At 42.9% G+C, this 19,136-nt stretch overlaps 1 protein-coding gene across 2 annotated transcripts in view; it reads right to left on the minus strand.

Annotated features, from left to right (window-relative positions):
- Positions 1–19,136, minus strand: part of RCBTB2 (RCC1 and BTB domain containing protein 2) — an 89,583-nt gene that overhangs the window by 38,215 nt on the left and 32,232 nt on the right. For both annotated transcript variants that reach the window (XM_082245494.1, XM_082245493.1), the window contains exons 6-7: positions 13,804–13,911; positions 6,742–6,884 (exon numbers count right to left, since the gene is read on the minus strand). In XM_082245494.1, the coding sequence (XP_082101620.1) occupies positions 6,742–6,884; positions 13,804–13,911 (251 nt within the window). The remainder of the gene's footprint in view (positions 1–6,741; positions 6,885–13,803; positions 13,912–19,136) is intronic.

Below are 19,136 nucleotides of genomic sequence, written 5' to 3' on the forward strand. Positions count from 1 at the left end.
TCCCAGTCAACTGCATTCATTTCCAGACACATTTCTTTTTCTCTTTTAGGGACGGTTCACTCCATGCCCACACATGAATCGCACAGAAATGTACTGTGCATTCCTGTGTGATTCAGACTGCATACAAAATGCACTCCATTTTTTATCTGCAGCGGGAGTCAATAGAAAGTTAATGACACCGCAAATGCAGGTTTCAAACGCATTGCGTTTTCCCACACCTGCTCGCACCGGATCACATGGTACAAAAAATCTGGTTACAGTGCGGTTTAAAAGGTAGTGTCTGCACTACTTTTGGTGCAGTGTGGTGTGATTTTTAGCCCATTCAAAATGAACAGGCTGAAATCGCACCGCACAGAACCACATGTGAATCACACAGGAATGCACCGCTTGTTCCTGTGCAATTCATGTCTAGGCATAGTATGAACTGACCCTGAATGGGCTAAAATCGCACTACGCTGCACCAAAAGTAGTGCATGCACTACTTTTTAAACCTTACTGTAACCAGATCGCATGGTACAAATGCGATCGGGTGCAGGAAAAAGCACTGCATATGTAACCTGCATTTGAGGTGTCATTACTTTTTTTATTGACACCCACTGAAGATCGCAAATTGAGTGCATTTTGCATGCGTTTTGAATAGCACAGGAACTCACAGTGCATTTCTGTGTGATTCATGTGCTGGCATGGTGTGAACTGGCCCTTAGAAAGAGTATATGTCAATCCTACGTGTCAGCTGCCAAGCATCAGACATGCCAAGGCTGGCCATACTTTAATTTTTTTTTTTGTTCAACCAGCGAGTTGAATGAAAAAATTACTGGCTGGTTGTACAAAGTCGATCTACCACTCAACTTCTGTACAACCAGCCTGCCCATATATTGATCGAATTTCAGTGGGTCCCTGCTGAACCAGCCAAATTTCGATCCATGCATTACAGGCATTAGATAGTGGTCTCTGGCATTAGGAAATATGCACCTCTCTGTCATTGAGGTCTACTGCTCTCCTGTTTCTCAGCATAGATGTTCACTCTGCTTTGCCATTATAAATACTGTATATATGAATGATATGGGAGTGCTGCAGACACAGGGTTCTAGATGAACACATACCCTCTCTAAAAGTGTTGTCCTGAAGCACTTATTGACCACAATGAGCAGTGAAATTCCTCTTCTACCCTGGAAAAGGGCTTTAACACCTAGTCTGACTTGGTGTTAAATACAGGGGATTTAACACCAAGTTTACACCGGTGTTAAAACTTTTCTGAGCTTACACAGTTTATTAAACATGTAATTCCTTTACTAACACTGTAGCTAACAACAAGACAACACAGTAAGGCTCCATGTACACGGGACGTTGTAAATGGCCATTTAGGAGCAGTTGGGCGTTTTTTTTAGAAGCCCCTGAATCCATCTACATTTTATCTTATCTGCCCATGTACACAGGATCGTTTACAGTCATTTGCAGGCAGTTGAGTTCAGGGACGTTTTTTGGAACGCAATTATTTGCGTTCGAACGTGTGGTTCCTGGCGTTTGAAACGCAGAAACGCGGCCGAACATAACCAAACGTGACCGAACGTGATGAACATACGTTCAGCCACGTTACACGTTTTTTTTCTTCCATTCAAAATCAATGGTTCCCTATGGGAGCCTATTGATTTGAATGGAAGTCACACCGCAAGTCGGATCAGGATGATCCGACTTGTGGCGCGACTTGTGCTGTGAGAATCTTAAGGGGGAACTCCACGCCAAAAATGGGAAAAAAAACGGCGTGGGGGTCCTCCCCAGGTTCCAAACCAGGCCCTTCCGGTCCGGTATGGAATTTGAGGGTAGCCCCACGCCGAAAAAATGGCGTGGGGTCCCCCCCAAAATCCATACCAGACCCTTATCCGAGCATGCAGCCCGGTAGGGCAGGAAGGGGGAGGGGACGAGCGAGCGGCCCCACCCCCCCCTGGACCATACCAGGCCACATGCCCCTTAATTGGGGGGGTGTTGGTGCTTTGGGGCAGGGGAACTCTGCACCCCCCACCTCAAAGCACCTTGCCCCCATTTTGATGAGGACAAGGGCCTCATCCCCACAATCCTGGCCGGTGGTTGTGGGGGTCTGCTGGCAGGGGGCTCATCGGAATCTGGAAACCCCCTTTAACAAGGGGGCCCCCCAGATCCCGGACCCCCTCCCTATGTGAATAGGTATGGGGGTACACTGTACCCCTACCCATTCACCCCATAAAAGACAGTGTATGTAAACAACGACAGGAGACGTTTTGGGAAGTTTATTAAAAATCTTCATCCGGTCTTCTCCTGCTCTGGTCTTCTCCCTCTCCGGTCTTCTACCTCTCCGGTCTTCTGCTGTCCACTCTTCTGCTGTCCAATCTTCTGCTCTTTTGCCTCCTCTGGTCTTCTTCTTCTTCCTCCGGTCCTCCTCCGACGATGTCTCCGGTGATTATGCCATGGCGTGGAGTTCCCCCTTAAGATTCTCACAGCGCAAGTCGCGCCGCAAGTCGGATCATCCTGATCCGACTTGTGGTGCGACTTCCATTCAAATCAATAGGCTCCCATAGGGAACCATTGATTTTGAATGGAGGCAGAAAAAACGCTGCTAAAAGCAACGTGGCCAAACGTGCAATAACGCCAATGGAAAAAGCTACTGAAAGCACGTTTAACAGCTGCTTTTTCCCGACGTCAGAACTTGCTTTGCAGCACGTTTTTTCTAACGTTCTGTATACATGGAGCCTAAAGTGAAGAGAGGAGATATTTGGTTCCTACCTTATTACCTTTATTAAACACCTCTTAGGCAATGACCACCCTGATTCTCTGTGATAAGGCTTAACACAACTTAACACCTGCTTAACAGCGTTTATTAAACGTACACCTTAATGTGTTAAACTTACAAAAATGCTGATTTAATACTATAATAATGTTTGCCTTGTGCTTATTTGTCTTTACCAAGAACTCACCATGAACCGTGTGAACACCAAATTGACTGCATGCACGAACAGGTTCACTTAGGTACATTTATTTTACTCAACTAATGAGTCAAAAATAATACCACTGAAAGCTTCCATGAGGACTAATGCGATGTAATGTACTAGAAATTGTGGAAACACTGCAATTTAAAAACAATGCAGTAAGATGGCAGTTGAAATTTATCAGAAAATGTCCTCCTGCAACATTCCGCACATATCTTGCGCTCCTTTCTGTACTTAGCTGGTGTACATATATTATATTTAATGAATGTTGATAATATTGTAATATAAGTTACAACTATGCAACAAGCCTAAAGAGCATATTTATAAATCAGTTACGTCAGTGGTCCTCAACCCTGGTTCTCAGGGCCCACCAACAGGCCAGGTTTGCAAGATAACTGAAATTCATCCCAGGTGATATAATTTGCTGCTCAGTGATTGCAGTACTCTAGTCTGTATCTTCCCAAGGTAATACTTAAAATCTGGCCTGTTAGTGGGCCCTGAGGACCGGAGTTGAGGACCACTCAGTTACGTGACATGTACAGCAGATAAATCATTCCCTGCTATTTAAAACCCATGCAATAAATGTTAAGTAATGTAACATTCACAGTTTTATAATTATGCTCCTATGTATAAACATAGGCACATGATTTCCATACCTTTTTCTAAAAAAAAAGTTAAAAAAAAAAACCTTATACCAATAAAATAGAAGACATTTTTAAGAAAATATTTTCTAAAATTAGAGATTATAATTTTGAAACTTTATGCAAAAACGTGCCCATGTTATCCAGCATTGTGTGCTCTGTATTTACACAACAGAACTCTAATCAGCTCACGCAGTCCTGGTTTGTGATTATCAGGCAATTTTTTAACTTCCATGGGTCAGTCCCAGTGATGTCAGTAACAGTTCAGCTGGGGAGGAAAGGGCTACATGATGCTGGACATTGACCAGTCAGGAAATGAGGAAGGCTTTATCTAATTTGTTTCTAATGAACACTGTTGGAAGTTCACAGCGTGCAGTAAGATTAGAGAAAGCTGAAGCTCAGCTTTTAACACCTCAACAGTACTGATATCTGCATGCTAAAGTAGTGGCATGAACAACATGCAAGGCACAAACGTAATAGAACTATATATATAGTACTATATATCAGCCCTCAAAATTTCCACTTGCCTGCTCGCATTTTGAGAGTGGAATGATGAGGAGGGCGAGTAAGAACAGGCCTGTGCTGTATGGGGAATGTGTAGCTCCTCTGTTCAGCCTGCCCCTGTCACAAGGCTGTGTGTGTATTTCATTCTTACACAGCCCAGTTAGCAGCTCCCAGCCCCCCCTCCAGGAATGGGAGAGGCTGCATCTGCTCTGCCTTCTCCCGCCCCCCTCTCTCCCTCTGCCCGCCCGCACACTCAGTATAGCCCGTGCCTGCTGTATGTGAAGGAGATGTGTGAGCAGGAAAGTTTCATTTAAGCAGCCAGCAGCTACAAGGTGAACTGAGTCAGTAAGATGAGCACTGTGACCGGACTCCCTACCCTGTCACCCCCCCCCCTCTATCCCTGTTATCACCCCCCCCTCTGTCCGTCGTCTCCCCCCCTCTGTCCCTGTCGTCTCCCCCCCCCCTCTGTCCCTGTCATCTCCCCCCCTCTGTCCCTGTCATCCCCCTCTGTCCCTGTCATCCTCCCCTTGTCCCTGTCATCCCACTCTGTTGCTGTCACCCCCCTGTCCCTGTCATCTTCCCCCCTCTATCCCTGTCACCCCCCGTCTCTCCCTGTCACCCCCCTCTGTCCCTGTCACCCCCCCCCCCTTTGTCCCTGTCAACCCCCTTCTGTCCCTGTCACCCCCTGTCACCTCCTGTCTCTCCCTTTTACCCCCCTGTCCCTGTCCCCCCCACACTCGCTGTCACCCCCTCTCACTCTCCCTGTCACCCCCTCTCACTCTCCCTGTCAACCCCTCTCACCCCCCCTGTCCCTGTCACCTCTGGTCTCTCTCTTTTACCCTCTCTGTCCCTGTTACCCCCCCTGTCCCTGTCCCCCCCCACTCTCGCTGTCACCCCCTCTCACTGGCCCTGTCATCTTCCCCCGTCTGTCCCTGTCATCTTCCCCCGTCTGTCCCTGTCACCCCCCCTCTGTCCGTCATCCCCCCTCTGTCCGTCATCCCCCCTCTTGCTCTCTGTGTCACCCCTTCCTCCTCTCTCTCTCTCTCTCCGTTTCACCCCCTCTCTCTCCCTGTCATCCCACCTCTCCCCCTGTCACCCCCCCTCTCTCCCTCCGTGTCACCCCCCCTCTCCCTCCGTGTCACCCTCTCTCTCCATGTCAGCCCCCTTGGCCTCTCTCCATGTCAGCCCTCTCTCTCTCCCTGTCACCCCCTTTGCCTCTCTCCGTGTCAGCCCCCTCTCTCTCCCTGTCACCCCTTTGCCTCTCTCTGTGTCAGCCCCCTCTCTCTGTCAACCCCCCCCCCCTGTCTCTCTCTGTCAAACCCCCTCTCTCTCTGTCGTTGTTGTTAATATTTATTTTTGTAACTTAATTCTGAATAAAACGTTTAACAGTGTAATTTTATGAGATATTTTACGAGGGCGTGTTTAGGGCCGGAGCAGGGTAGGGTTTGGGTGGGGCAACAAGTAGCGAGTAACTCTTAAGGCCTTGCTAGTAGCTCATGACTTGAAATTTTGAGCCCTGCAATATATACATGTATAAATACATAAGGGGTCCATATAGTGAACTAGGTGTTGAGTTGTTCACTTTAAGGTCAACACAGAAGACAAGGGGGCACTCTTTATGTCTAGAGGAAAACATATTTCATCTCCAAATATGGAAAGGTTTCTTCACCGTAAGAGCTGTGAAAATGTAGACTAGACTCCCTCCAGAGGTGGTTCTGGCTAGCTCACTAGATTGCTTTAAAAAAGGTCCGGATTCTTTCCTGGGTGTCCTTAATATACAGTAAGTGGGTACTAACATATTTTTTTAGGTAAAGTTGATCCAAGGAATATCTGATTGCCTCTCAGGGTATCAGGAAGGATTTTTTTTCGCTGCTGTAGCAAATTGGATCATCCTTTGCTGGTTTTTTTCGCCTTCCTCTGGATCAACTGCGGGTATAGGATTGTGTATAAGGGATTGTATGGTTGGGTTTTCAATACTGTTTGTTTTTTTTCTTGGTTGAACCAGATAGACTTGTGTCTTTTTTCAACATGACTAACTATGTAACTATGCAACTGTTTGTATGAAAAGTTTAATCCACTAGGATTAATGGACATTTATCGCTATTCTTCAGACAATTTTTATTCTACTATGACCATATCATCCTTCATAGTCATTCTGTGTGTATTTAAAGCTCTGACATATATTATTATTGATCTAGAGATTGGATGCTCCTTGTGTTGTGATTATTTTGTTATCACAGGGCCAATGCATTTCCCTCATACTTCTTTGTGGGACATAATTCCATTCAATCGGTTATAAAATAAATCTTGAAATATTTTCAGTGTTGAAAATCATGACATTGGAAAATTTATAGATAAACAAATATCTGTTATTGATTAGTTTATCCTCTTAAAACACTATGGCTGACCATGCACTATACAAATTAGACCTTCCTTTAGACCTTCAATTAACCATGCTGTGCAAAGGCTTGCCTGATTTGCTATTCATTTAATAAATTGTTAGATTGTCTCCATACAAGAAGATCGATCAGAAAGTATAGTGTATGGCAGGCCTTGATGTGTTTAAAGTAACCCAAAAATGGTTGGGCTCATTACACTTTCCTTCAATGTTAGAACGATATTAAATAAAAAATTACCTTTCTTTTTCCACACACACTTGAACAGGGTAGGACTGATTACTCTTATTTCCTGTACCCAACTGACCATAGGAGTTGGCCCCCCAAGCATACATTCCTCCTTCATCTGTTAGTGCTAGGGTATGAGCATAGCCACACACAATCTGAAAAATACAACATCATCACCTGCAGAGTTCTAAACACATCAAGATAAAAATAAACACAAAGAAAAACACAATTTTGTGTAAAGGCTACATGATTAAAAAAACAACATTCCCTGCTATGGCGGCCTTTTTATCATCCGCCAAACACGCTGGAGCCTTTTTTCATTTTAGACGGCAGGAAATCCTGCACTAACGCTCTCCAACACTCCTTTGTATGAGGAATAAAATGTCAGCAGGAAAGGGGGTGACATTTAAGACAGTAAGCATTTACAAGAACAGAAAGCACAATAATTCAACAGATGTCAGAAAATGTTTGATCATGGTAAACAATAAATTCAGAAAATGTAGTGATCAATAATTTAAACAAGCGTACACTGTGTGCTGGAGTCCAGTAATATGCACAGGCTAATAGAGATCATAAATCCATGGTGCAACAGAAACTAGTCAAAATTAGGCTGAGATGCGCAGATAAAGGCGAAACCCTGTCCCTAATCACATCGATTTCTACATAAAAAAACAAATGCCCTTGGGACTTTTGGAGGGTTGCACCAAAATAAAGTACCATAATAGCAAAAATATATAAAAAACACCTTTACAACATTATGGTTTCAAATAACATTTAAAAAATGTAGTGCATTTAAGTTGACATCCTAGCACAAAATGCTATGACATATATCCATTTCTAATACAACCCCTCTCAATGCGTTTTGTGAAACAAAGTTTCACAAACTCTGGGCAGGTTTTAAGCTACTTGAAACACCCCTTTGGACCCTTTTCCCAATGAGAGACTACTCTAAATATATATTTGATGTACCAAGTAGAAAAACCTTTATTTTTACTTTTTTACTGAGAATTCATCGCCCCCCCCCCTTTTTTTTTTTAAACATATATTTATTAATTGTTCTGATGACATAGTATCTCTCTAGATGGCATTAAATATATCCCAATATGCAATATAGTGCATTTAAGTTAACATCCTAACACAAAATAGTATGACATAAATCCAATACTGTATAAAAAGGGGAAGTGATTGGCGCTGCCAAAAATGGGATATCTATGAAAAGTAGGTTTCCTAATGGTGGTTATTATATACATTTTATTAGATATTAATAACCACCATTAGGAAACCTACTTTTTATAGATATCCCATTTTTGGCAGCGCCAATCACTTCCCCTTTTTATACATTTACCTGATACAACCTTCTTAGGCTGTATTTTTGAAGTGGGCTGCAGCCAAGCTTGAATTTTAACTTTTATCCTAAGCGCGGATTCTTTGTATTTTTTATATAAATCCAATACTAGTACAACCCTCTTGACATGCTTTGTGAAACATAGTTCATTATTTCAGGAAAACGAATAGGTTTTTAAGCCAATAACTGACAACTACAGAGAGACGATAATGTGGTGGATAAAATTCACCAGGGATATAAAGCTACTCTACGCTTGACGCCTAATGAAACCTGGAGGGAAACTCAGCTGAAACTTTTCCATCGGGCCTACATACCTTTCGGCCATGCACATGACAACCCCCACTCCAACATGTGCCCTCTTTGTTCCTCACCCAGACCGTCTTTAAAACACAGACTGTGGGATTGCCCTTCTATCTCCGTCTACTGGGACCAAGTCATCTCGTACATCAGTGGGATTACGCTACTTCATCTCCCCAAAGACCCTCTTCTTTTAATATTCGGTTACTGGGACAAACAACTGCAAGTATGGTCGGGACGTTCCTCCCCAGTCTCCCGTCATTGGATACTGACATGCCTTCTGGTAGCTAGAAGAGCTATCTTTGCGGACTGGATTTCACAGGCATGTCCATCTATCTCTCAAATCAAACGGGACCTTGTTCGCACCCTCCGTTGTGATCAGCTTAATACTGACTTCACCCACAGGACGTCTGCTTCACGGTTTTTCACTAAATGGCAGGACTTCCTCATGTCCTTACCCAAGGATGACAACACGGACACATTTCATGATACCTTTACCTATTCGGACGTTCTCTGAGTCTACGGTAGTATCAGGTTCAGGACCATCCCTTCCCTTCCTTTCCCCCGGATCCTTCTCTCCTTCAACCTTTTTGATTGGTGTAGGGAACACTTGTTACAGATTCATCCATATAGGATTGTGGTTTTTACTGTCCTACCCTACGACCATCCCTTCCCCCCTCCCACCTTTTTCTGTTCTTCTGCATATTGTACTATGGTTTTGCTTGCTGTTTGTTTTTTCCCTGTTTAACAATAAAATAAACATTTGTTAAAAAAAAAAAAAAAACTACAGAGAGACCATGGGGGGAGGGGGGGGGGGGGTTGGGAGACAATGAAGTCCTCATCCACCAGGGAGCAAAAAGTTTTTCCTCTTGGTACATCAAAGATATAATTAGAGTCATCTCTCACTGGGAAAGGGCGACATGGGTAGCCCTAAAGGGGTGTTTCATGTAGCTTAAAACCTACCCCTTCTCCTTACGAAATGCATTGAGAGGGGTTGTACTACGATTGGATTTATGTCATACAATTTTGTGTTAGGATGCCAACTTAAATGCACTATATTGCATATTGGTACATTTTTTTTATATTTTCCAATGCATGTTTTTTAATGGTCTATATGGTAAGTGAAAAGTTGTAAAAGCGTTTTTTTATATATCTTTGCTATTTTGGCACTTTATTTTTGTGCAACCCTCCAAAAGTCTCACAGCATTTTTGTTTTTATGGAACAGAAACTGAAGAATGACAGGACATACTGGTGCAGTTAGATACATTTTTATGAATATATAGTAGTCTATATACAAGAAAAAGGGACCACACAGACCAAGGAAAGCTTGTCCTCAAATATAATAATCGACCCAAGCAGACAGACATTTAAAGAGTACCAATGAATGTGTCTAATACATAAACAAATTTGGTTAAATAAGGGCAAAATAAAAAAAAAATAAAAATAGTTGATTCTGTCAGCTGATAACTTCCTGTGCTCTCTGCCTGTGTGGATGGTTATAAGTTACATTATTCCCAGCTATTCTGAAGACTATATATCCTCTCCCCGGTCCTGTCTGAGGGTGACAATGCTACTTTTCCATAGATACAGTAATGGGAGTAAACGCCATCACCCTTCAACAGGAAGTGTGTTACAAAAGCTTTTACCAAGTGAAAAAAAAAAATATATATATAATAGTGCATCCTCCGCAACTAAGGCTAGCAATACACACTTAGGTGGGGTAAACACTAAGAACACCAGAAGAACAATTCCATATGAGGCACGATCATTCGATTTTCATATAGTGTGTACACAACTTTCCACATCTCATTCAGACTTTCCAAACTAAATTTTCCGAAGGGACAAACTCCAAAATGTTTCTCATAAGTGAACAGAACGAATGATTTTCCTTCATGGTGTACTGTTTTCATATGAGAAAAATCGGATACAAAAGACTGCACATGATCAGAAACAAACAAAAAAAAGCCTCTGTTCGAGAATTTTCATACAATTAGTACAATCCTTGGTTTCGACCTGCTGCGAAACATCAAGGAAAACCGGACGATTGTTTGTCTGATTTTCTTATAGTTTGTACTGGGCGTTAGATTTTCCTCATTCATCTGACTCTTGATTTTGAAACAGACCTTTGTTGAGCTGGATACCAACATGGCCACTCACAATTCAATGTTTTAAAATTGGAGCCTATTAAAGCGGAGTTCCAGCCTTTTCTGTGTTTATTAAAAGTCAGCAGCTACAAAAAGTGTAGCTGCTGACTTAATAAACACACACTCATCTGTCCCACGGTCCAGCAATGGGCCGCCCGAAGCCTTGATCCTCTCCCTCTGGTTTCGGCGGTGCCGGCATCACTGATGTGGGCACCCGGCTGTGACAGCTTGCGGCTTCACAGCCGGGTACGCACTGCGCATGCGCGAGTTGCGCTGCGCGTCTTGATTGGCCTGCAATCTTCTGGGACATGTCAGAGGTCCCAGAAGATTGCAGGGAGGGAGGGGGAGAGGAGAACTTCCGCTCAGGGCGCCGCGGCGCTCCGAGTGGAAGTGGGAGCGGGTACCTGTGAAAACTAGGTAACCGCTCCCCCCCCCCCCCCAAAAAAATGACATGCCAAATGTGGCATGTCAGGGGGTTAGGACTACCTAAAGCGGAAGTTCCACTTTTGGGTGGAACTCCGCTTTAAGGGCAGTTTAAGGACTAATAAGATGGCATATAAATTACATTTTTTTGGGGGGGTTCATATACAATTTACCATATTGATTTGCCTTTGTGGTAATTGAATTGTGGTGATATAGGATATGTACAGGCGGTCCCCGGGTTACAAACATCTGACTTACAAATGGAGGGAGACAAGAGGAAGTGAGAGGAAATCTATCTCTAGCAAGAGAAATTCACTCCTGCAAGAATTATCATGGGAAAAAGGGTCTCCACTGGAGCTTTATCACCAACCCTTGTTTCTACAACAACCCGAAATTTTCAAAATCTAATTGTCACAGGTACAGAAAGTGAGGGGAAATCTTCTGAACAGGGGTACAGACAGCAAAACAAATGTTACAGGGGTGTTAACCCTTCCCTATGCTATCCAAAAAACTTAAAAATTTATTTTTTGGCTGGAGCTACACTTAAAAAATGTACCTGTTCCGACTTACATACAAATACAACTTAAGAACAAACCTACAGAACCAATCTCGTTTGTAACCCAGGACTGCCTGTACTGGTATGTACTGGCTGGCCATACATTATACAATTTTCTTGAAAATTACCTTCAAACTATGTAGTACAAAGGCCTGCCTAATTGGATACAAGTGAAAGTGTTGTTTAGCTTTGACCTCATATTATGTGGTTTGTGGTAAATCTATCAGAAAATTGTACAAGAAAATTGAACATGTATGGCCAGCCTTAGGGTCAGGACAGAGACCTTTCTGTACAATATATACACTCATCTAGAACGGTGAAACTATTGGACACTGCTAGGAGAGTTTGGTTATCTGAAATTGGTCTGGCATTATAATAATGATAATAATAATAGGATATTTCCAGGGCTAAATGTCTGTGTTATGCATTTATTTTTTAAACTAAAATTCTAGAGTCTATCACTTGTCAGCAGGGTTGCCAACTGTCAGTAAGGGCTCTTTCACACGGAGCGGACCGCATTGCGATCCGCTCCGGTCCTTTTTTTTTTTTTTTCACGGAGCGGATGACACTTGAGTCATCTGCTCCGTATGTCCGCATATCATCCCATCCGTTTGCGGATGATATACGGACATAATGTAAGTCTATGGGCATTGCGGATGTCAGCGGATGACACCGCTGACATCCGATTTTGCTTCCTTTCCGTTTTTTGAACGGAGGAAAAATAGGGTTCTGTTTCCGTTCCAAAAAATGGAACAGAACTGAAAGGAAGAAAATCGGATGTCAGCGGATGGTATTCCGCTGACATCAGCAATGCCATTGACTTACATTATGTCCGTAAATCATCCGCAAAAAAATAGGATGATTTGCGGACATAGAAACATTTTGTAAAATCCGTTATTCTTGCACCTGCACATGAATGTCCCTTCTGGATGCAGTGCAGCACAGTGTGATTTTAGAAAAAGGCCCTGTGCTACTTTGGTGCGATTTCAGCAGGATTCTGGTCCCAAAGAATATAAAAACATTGCATCTTAAAGTCAGATAACAATCTGATCACAGCAACGTGAACATAGCCTACAGCAGACTCTCTAAGAACAACCTATAAGATAAAATCGGAGCCATGTGAAAAGTGCATTGCTGTCAGTCAGTCTAGTAAGTTTGCATTGGGAGGAAAGAAAAGTATAACTTTGTTCAGGGAGGTGTTTAAACTGAGCATGTTAGGTGGTTCTGATTCCAGCCAAGTGCATGCTTAATGACAATTCTGAAAGGCCTAGTCTACATTTGCAGTTGGTGGGCGGTAAAAACAAGTGGTTGAGCTGCATTTTTAGTTGCAGATATATTTTTTCATTACATATGCAGTTGTGGCACAGTGGTGTGTTCTTTTAGGGGTAAAAAAAAGGCAAAAAGGAGGAAGCATAACACCTCCTCACTGCCTGTTAAAGCCCTTTGAAGAGCAAGTGGCAGTAGATGCAACTGAGAATTGCTAATGCAGTTGTATATGAGCCCAAAGAGTGTACTGAGTCTATTTGTTTTATACGCATGCAGGCAGTCAGTTTATTTCTTACAGGGATTGTAGGCCAAACTAACGGTGGACCACTGCCAACAACATAGGAGCTGGATGCTCTTCTGTATCCAGTGAGAGTGCATACCTAGCCATACACGGCTTGATAATTGTCTGATTCCTATGAATAGGCTGAAATTCAAGCTTAGGATGGCCCTGTCAACACTTCTCAGCTTGGCAAATTGCTATTTCAAAGGAGCTGAATAGGAGCTGAGTGGAAAAAAGTTGGCTAAACAGTGACTTCAGCCAATCAGCTGCAGACACCAGTGGCTGTTCTTAGATACAATAGTTGGTAGTGGGAATATCATCCATCCATGCAGTTTAGTATGGATGGGGGAAATCAAGTGATTTCTGTTGTTCAGCCTGCTGTGTTGAACAAATTAAGTCTTTGAGTTTATGGTCCGCTTAAGACACCAGCACTGCTCATAAAACTTTACCAAACAGGAGAAAATATATCAAAACATAGAAAACTTTTTTGAAGTTTTTGAAGCACTTAATCTTACAGTTGATTGACTCTGTGGACAGATTGCTTGCACAATTATATCTAAAAATACTAAAAGATAATGGTTCACTTTTTAGATCTATTACACATTTCTATGTAGACGATAAGTGCCAGCCTGGCTTATATCACAGAGGCAGGAAAATTCTCATTTCTCCATTTCCAGATAAGATTTTTTTTTTTCCAGAACCAGACTGTCATACATTACAGCCTTATATTTATATTACAGGAAATCATTAAACCAAACGCACCTGTTCCACACGAATACCTTGAAGAGCTGCTATTCTGCACGGTGTTGGCTGGTTGCCACTGCTTCCCAACCCCAGCTGTCCATTTCCGTTATAGCCCCATGCATAAACCTTCAACAGAGAATAAAAAAGAAAGGTGAATGAGGGGGCATCTAGCAGTCATTATGCTAATGTATCGTCTTATACAGAAATGTAAAATACTAAACTTGGAGAACAAATATCCTTCCCATGATAATTGTACAGTCATTGCCATTGCACAGTGACTCATTTTCATATCCTCTGCCACATCACACTGCAATTCATAAACTTCTTTATATAACATTTCTAGTGCCTGTTAATGTGTGTAGGTGAAAAGGGCAATAGTTCAATAATATGTTATCTTTTGTAGGATGTGTAACCCTGTTTACTTCCCATTTATAAAGGAAGCGTTTGTCTAACCGTCTGTACTAAATTGAAAATTAAAATAAAAGTGTAATTGTGAGGTGTCGAGAGTCTAAAGTCTAAATGAAAGCATAAGGAAATAAAACTATTCACCAGCACACCTTGGTATAGTGGTAGCCCAGTCCTTTATTAAAAAAAAGCAACAGGCATCACAAGCCAATGTTTCAGGACCATGCAGGATCACTTTCTCAAGGCAAAGAGGTCACGAAGGGCAAGACTTAGCGCCCGTTCACTTCCCGGGGCGACCTCCGAGATCGCGGTGCGAGCAGCGCGCCACAACCTCGGAGCGGCCGCCACGGACTTCATAACATTGAAGTCTATGGCGGTCGCCTCCTGGTCGCCTCAAAGAAGCTCCGGACCCTTTTTCTAAGTCGGAGCGACTTGTGTCGCTCCTATTAGAACGGGTCCGCAGCTTCCCTATGGGAGGCGACCTGCGGCGACCTGTGAGGCGACCAGGTCGCCTCACAGGTCGCCTTAGTGTGAACGGGGGCTTACTCTATACCAAGGTGTGCTGATGAAAATTCTTATTTTCTCAGGGCTGGTCTTGATTTTGCTTGCTTCTAATGTGTTTTACACTACCATACAAAGTCTTTGGGAATGCAAAGCCCGCTTGAAGCAGTTCAAATGCAGGTCAAAAGGAGGTCAACTGCAGGGCAAATTCATCAGTCAATGAATTCTAAATGATCTCAGAATATTCTAAAACTGATGTCAACCTGATACCATCGCCACAATCCCAAAGCCTGTTGACTCTTATGACTATTTACAACCTCACCCTGCAAGAACTGTGGGCAAGCCTAAGAGATGTGTGCTAGATACAATAGAGCATCTCTAAGAGTTGGTTTACACCAGTTGCTGGTGTGCAGTGTAATCCGTCTGAGCTAAGCATAATGATGAAGCACTGAGCATGGCGAATCACACTTTTTTACAGTGCACTGTGCCCCCACACCACCGCAGCACAGTGGTGTGAACCAGGCACGCAGAAGACAAAGCATTTTGCCTTATCCATGCGGTGGGACTGCGCTGGAACAGTCCCCCAACGCAGTCCCATCACATCTGGTGTGAACACATTAATTCAGCATATCTTGCCTGTTTATTTCCCATTGCCTGAGGTTTATGACTGACTGGAGTAATTGGGTGTGCAGTACAACTGTAGGAGAACACAACTTTTAAGCTAGCCATAGACATTTTGAATCTCAGCCAGTTCAGCAGGGCCGAGGCTCGAACCATGTATGGGCAGGCTGAATGACCAACACTGAATGAATAACCACTAGCAATAATCGCATGTAAAATCCTACAGGCTGGTTGTACCATAGTTAATTGATCATTCAACTTGGGTACTAACCAACCTGTTGGATTTTACATGTAATTATTGCTAGCGGTTAATATAGTCGGTAGCAGCAATAAATGAGTTCTCCAAGCGGGGAAGGCTCCCCCTTCCCAACATATGGAAAAACACAATAGCTCAATTCCCCCATCAACATAGTCAGTTTTGATGGGGGAATTGAGCGATTTTCTTGCAGGAAAGAAAAATCGCTCCATCTATGGCTGGCTTTACAATGAATCACCTAGCAATAGGGTTAGCACCAACATAACTAATTTATTTACATTTGTCAGACCACAACAGTTAACAAAATACAGTAATACCTTGGATTGCGAGCATAATGTGGTCCAGAAACATGCTTGTAATCCAAAGCACTACTAAATCAAAGCAAATTTCCCCATAAGAAATAATGGAAACTCAGATGGTTCATTCCACAACCATTTATTCATATAAAAATGATTATGGCAATACAAAATCCAGTACAGTATAAAGTATATGGTGTATACAGTACATGACCAGAGGTCCGGGGGCAATATGAGCAGTAGAAGGATCACAGTTTTAATGTTAAAAAAAGTGGAACTACACTCAAAATATTCAAAATTATATCCCATGTTATGGGGGTCTGGTGCTCATCCATGTAAAGCCGCAGGTGTATACAGTAAAGCCGCTGAGTATACACTAAAGCCATTGGTGTATACAGTAAAGCCGCTGAGTATACAGCAAAGCCGCTGAATATACAGTAAAGCCGCTGAGTATACAGTAAAGCCATTGGTGTATACAGTAAAGCTGCTGGTGTATACATTACTGTATGTGGCCAGAGGTCTGGGGGTGCTGGTGGCTCCCAGCGCTTCCTGGAGAACTCGGAGACACTCAGGAAGTGTTGACACTTCTGGGTGCTCCGAACGAGCGTTACGCCCGCCCCACCCAGCTGGGAGTGTCTCTGAGTTCTCAAGGAAGCGCTGGTAGCCACCAGCGCCCCTGGACCTCTGCCCACATACAGTAATGTATACAGCAGCAGCTTTACTGTATAAACCAGCGGCTTTACATGGCTGAGCACCAGACTCCTTAACGCGGAATATACATTGTGAGTGTAATTCCACTTTTTTTTTTTTTACATTAAAACTGTGATGCTTCTACTGCTCGTCTTGCAAATCCACGCTCGCATATTAAGTTACAATTTTTTTTAAAAAAATGTTGCTCCTCTTGCAAAACGCTCATATACCATGTTACTCGCAAACCAAGGTATTACTGTACACTGCACTGTGCGGAGCTATAGCTACTCCTCTTGTAAAGCTCAGAGAGAAAATATTCCTAACTTTTGGATGTAATAATAAGTTGATGGAGTGAACAGCTCATGAATTATGCATACTTCTTAATACAGTTAAACATCTACAGTATGTTCAGCAACAGTACACATCTCATGACCAGAAGCCACATCCTGCAAACCTCCATTGTGTGCTCACATTACATAATCGATCCAGGTTGCAGTCACAATCCAGATCATGAGACTGCTCCAGTAGAAAACACCATTTCTGTATAATTACTGTTGTATTTACGAATGTTACAATAAAGAATGTGAGGGTGTGTATTTAGTGTTTTTTCATGTCACTAGGAACTCCTAAAGCAGAGTTCCACTCAAAAGTGGAACTTCCACTTTAAGGCCTCTTACCCCCCTGACATGCCATATTTGGCATGTCATTTTTTTTTTTGGGGGGGGGGGGGGGGAGCAGGTACCTAGCTTTGACAGGCACCCGCTCCCAGTTCCACTTGGGCTGAATAGGCGGCTCGAGTGGAAGTTCTCCTCTCCCCCTCCCTCCCTGCAATCTTCTGGGACATGTCAGAGGTCCCAGAAGATTTCCCGGCCATTCAGGATGCGCAGCGCAACTAGAGCATGCGCAGTGCACACCCGGCTGTGAAGCCACAGGCTGTCACAGCCAGGTACCCACTGTAGTAGTGCCGCTGGGAGAAGAGGGAGAGAACCGAGGCTCCCGCCGGCCGCATCGCTAGACTGTGGGACAGGTGAGTGTGTTTATTCAAAGTCAGTAGCTACACTTTTTGTAGCCGCTGACTTTTAATAAACACAAAAACGGATGGCCCTCCGCTTTAAGTGCTTTGTTACCATTGATGTTTATTTTTCTATCAAAACATATATAGGATATTTTCAATGTATGCCCAATATAAACTAAAATGGAAAAATATATCAAATCTATATTAGGCCCCTTTCACTCTTGTACGACTTGAAAGTCATGCAACTTTGCGACATGACTTTGACGCAGCTTGCCTGTGTAATCTTGAGGTCTATGGACCTCAAGTCGCATCAAAGTCGGACCAAAGTAGTGCAGGGACTATTTTGAAGTCACAGCAACTTGAAATCACACAGATATGAATGGTACTCATTGGAAATCATGGGGTACGACTTGTCATGTGACTTTTGCAGTCCCGATTCGCAGGACAAGTTGCACAAGTTTGAAAAGGGCCTTATTGGGCTGATGGTATTGATAATCTTCGTTTACATATTATGCATCCCCCCACATCCACTCTGGCTCATGTACTGATAACCTTAGGAAGTCTCCTAGAGAGTGACAAAGAGATGAAAACTGCGGTGTGAACCACATACCATACTGACTTGGCTCACTACTTTTGTGCAGCCAATAGTGCGATTAACATGACTTATAATTTACAACAGGACTCTGAAAAAATAAGGAGGCACTATTTCCTAGTGTAAAAATCAGTGTCAACGCCTTTTGTTTGCATCAGAGGACTTTTGTAATCCTGTGCATGTCTATGGGAATTTAAAACCCGCTTGAAGCAGGTCAACACCAAATCCAACAATGCAGGCGAGCTGAAGGCCGCTATCAAAGCAACCTGGGCTTCCATAACAACTCAGCAGTGCCACAGGCTGATCACCTCCATGCCACGCCACACTGATGCAATATTTCATGCAAAAGGAACCCCAACCAAGTATTGAGTGCATACTATACTGTACATGGACATACTTTTCACTAAGCCAACATTTCGGAATTTAAAGCTCTTTTTTTTTTTTATTGGTCTCATGTAATATTCTAAATTTTTTGAGATACTGAATTTTGAGGTGTCACTAGCTGTAAGCCATAATCATCCAAATTAAAAGAAAGAATTGCTTGAAATATATCACATTAGGTGTAACGCATCTATATAAAATATATAAGCTTCACTTTTTGAATTTGTAAATTATGTGGCTCTGGCCAAACCTACTAAGAATTTTTACATTTTTGGCAGAAAGAAGCATGATCCTAATCCCTTGTCTGCTCTGTATTACTATCCATGACTGCGAGAGGAAGATCTCCCCACTTCCAGTCCTGGTATGACACCTAGAGCTTGGTTGTGGACTAAATTATCCAGTAGTTACTCTTGCTGGAGTGTTTTCTTTATGTATTCCTGTGCAGAAACTATTGGGTGACCACAATGACACCGTGGTTTTAGAGCAGGACCTGAGTAGGGGGAGACCTCCTCACTAGGGTCACTGATAGCAGTAAATGACTAGGGATAGGAATGAATCATTCCTGACTCACAAACTAAAGAAATATTTTTACTT

Source organism: Pelophylax lessonae (genome assembly GCF_965119305.1).
Source record: "Pelophylax lessonae genome assembly, chromosome: 2".
NCBI classification, from domain to species: Eukaryota; Metazoa; Chordata; class Amphibia; order Anura; family Ranidae; genus Pelophylax; species Pelophylax lessonae.